We start from the raw sequence: 2,606 nt of genomic DNA, 5'->3' as shown, positions 1-2,606 counted from the left end.
ACGAGGGGTTGCAAGACTGGAGGGGGACAGGGCCCTCTTACCAGACAAAAAGTAAGAGAAATCGATTATTATTTTATATGCACACGTGAATTCGTGGAAATGCGTGGAGACTGGGGCTGGAGACAGCGCCGGCGCCAGGGCGAGCCTCCCTCCCTTAGGGACTAGGAGGCGAGCTCCCAGGAGGGAGCGAAACAGACAGACAGATTTGAGAAACTCGTGAATTTGTATTCATAATTGCAATAGCTATAGTTCCTAGGAAATGGACTTGCGTAGGGTGCAGTCTATAGGCCCTGCCCTAGGGACAGAAAGCACGTAGTCGCAGCTGCGGGCGCAGTGCACTACATTTGGGGGCTGTTCCGGGATGTTTTACTGAAATATTTGTTTCTTCGACCCTGGAAAATGAAATTCGACGTCTGAATGACTGTCTACTAGAAATATTCGCTCGGTAAGGGATGCACCTGCGCAACGGACGCGTCATCGGCCCCACTCCGCAGGAGACTCCATCTATGTCAGTCAACAGAATGCCCAGCGGGACCCCCGCCCATCATCGCCACGCGACTCCAAAGCCCACCGTGGCAGAGCGGCCGAATGGGCATAAGGAGGCGCACCCACAGGCGATACCTCTGCCCAACGCTGTACCAGGAGACTGTCCCTCCGTCTCGTGGGAACAATTCCACTCGGCTATGAGTGCGCTAAGAGCCGTTATGGGGGGGATCGTGGAACCCGGCGAAAGGACTCCCATCCTACCAGAAGACGGCAGCACAATGCAAGCCTTTCTGCTGCGCATCGATCGCCGGTACGCGCTGAAGGGAATGGAGCCGCGTGAGTGGGGAAACGCGCTTATAGACTATCTCGTGGGGCCGGCTCTAACGTATTGGATGTATCTACAGCGAACTATCGATCTAAGCGACTGGACGACCGTAAAGCACCGGCTTTTGGAACGGTTTAACAGAACAATGTCACAGAGCGAACTGCTAACTGAGTTGGCTAAAGTGCGGTGGAATGGTAACCTGAAGGAATACACGGACCGGTTTGCGACTGTAGCGGAGCGGGGTATGAGTCTTACCCCTGCCGAACTCGCGGAATTCTACTGCACAGGGCTACCGACTGACCTCCATCTCTCAATAATTAATGACGGACAAGTGAAATACCTGACGTGGGAACAAGCGGCGACAGCCGCAACTCGGCTCTACGAGCCCAAGCAGAGCGTGTTGGAACTCCGCGAAAGAAACAGTCGAGCTATTAGGGCTGCCATGCAAGCTAATGGACCCCGTGGGAGCCAGGAAATAGAAAATCGCTCTGGGGGAACCCGAGGAAACTGTTTTGAGTGTCAGGATCGCGGACACCCGGCACGCGTCTGCCCCAGCAAAGGGGAACGTACCAAGCGTCCGGGGGAAACCTGCAAGAGATGTGGAGGTGTGGGACACTATGCTCGGGACTGTCCCACGTATGAACGCGGCCGGCCCGAGCCGGCGGACAAGCGCGGTAGAGCGCCCGCCCGTCCTAACACTAAAACGACGGAGCGACTAAACTTGCGGGCCTAGGCGTAGTTGGAGACGAGCGTTCTAGGCCGCGTAGCCATGGCAAGGGGATGATGTGCGCGGTGGCGACAGGCCCCAATGCCATCCCAGTCTCCCTTGAGGGGAGAAACCAACTCCTCAGCACTGCGGAAGGAACTAAGACGAGCGAGGAGCACGAGGAAGAGCCTCGGCCGCTCTCGGAAATGCGGTGGAAGTCTGGGCCAACGTCGATCCTGAATGAGGAGACTCCGGACGCGACGACGGATAGCCGCAGGAAGTCTGCGGAGGCAACGAAAGAAGGCAATGGGTCCGACGTGACAGAGATTCTGCCACACTGGTGGAGGGAGACTTACATGAAAGAGTCTTACGACCAAGGGGGAGTGTTGTGTTGTGTGGGTGCGACGGCAGTACTTCGCGTTGAGCTCGCAGGGAGTCCATGTGAGGCCCTCTTGGACACTGGAGCTTCACGAAGTTTCATTAGTCCCAAAACAGTCGAACGACTGCAGCTGAAAGTGCGGATGCTTCCAAGGGAACATAGGTTCACTGTGGCCACAGGTGCACAGCTACGCATTGACCGGGTTGTAACGGGACTGACGTTGTGGTGCGGACATGCACGTTTTTCCGGGGACTTTCTAGTGGGACCCGTTCCCTATGACTTAGTCTTGGGCTTGGACTGGCTGACGGAACACAAGGTGGCCTGGTATTTTCAGTCGGACAAGCTCCGAACCTATGTGAATGGCCAGTGGTGCGAGTTACCGGTCGTTCGGACTGGCGAAGCAACGCTGCGAGGTGACAGTTCCATCGCAGCCCAGCCAAGCAGAACAAGCGTACGAGATACTGGCAAAGCAAGTGGCGGGTATGTCTGCCGAGGAGGCGGCCATATTCCTACGCCCACCTCCTAGGAGGTATAAACCCCACGCGAAGAAGAAGGCGAAGGCGCGGATAACGTCGCTCGTTCGTCAAGCGGCTGCGGACACAAAGGATCTAAAGGCTCCTATGCACGGTTTGCACCTCATACTGGCTTTACCCGAAGCCGGTCCGGCAATGCCCCTAAGGCTCTCAGATGAGTGGCAAGGCGCGCTTACG

At 56.5% G+C, this 2,606-nt stretch overlaps 1 protein-coding gene across 1 annotated transcript in view; it reads left to right on the top strand.

Moving 5' to 3' along the window:
• Positions 1–521: 521 nt before the first annotated feature.
• The window catches only part of ENH_00029060 (hypothetical protein), a gene marked incomplete at both ends in the record, with an annotated part of 2,845 nt that continues 760 nt past the window's right edge, over positions 522–2,606 (top strand). Inside the window, 3 exons of the mRNA XM_013584829.1 lie at positions 522–1,416; positions 1,545–2,212; positions 2,328–2,556. Of these exons, the coding sequence (XP_013440283.1) occupies positions 522–1,416; positions 1,545–2,212; positions 2,328–2,556 (1,792 nt within the window). The remainder of the gene's footprint in view (positions 1,417–1,544; positions 2,213–2,327; positions 2,557–2,606) is intronic.

The sequence above is a fragment of the Eimeria necatrix genome, genomic scaffold, assembly GCF_000499385.1.
Source record: "Eimeria necatrix Houghton genomic scaffold, Enh_scaff2128, whole genome shotgun sequence".
Classification (NCBI taxonomy): Eukaryota; Apicomplexa; class Conoidasida; order Eucoccidiorida; family Eimeriidae; genus Eimeria; species Eimeria necatrix.
The sequence above is the reverse complement of the archived record's forward strand: the minus strand, read 5'-3'. Positions and strand labels throughout refer to the sequence as shown.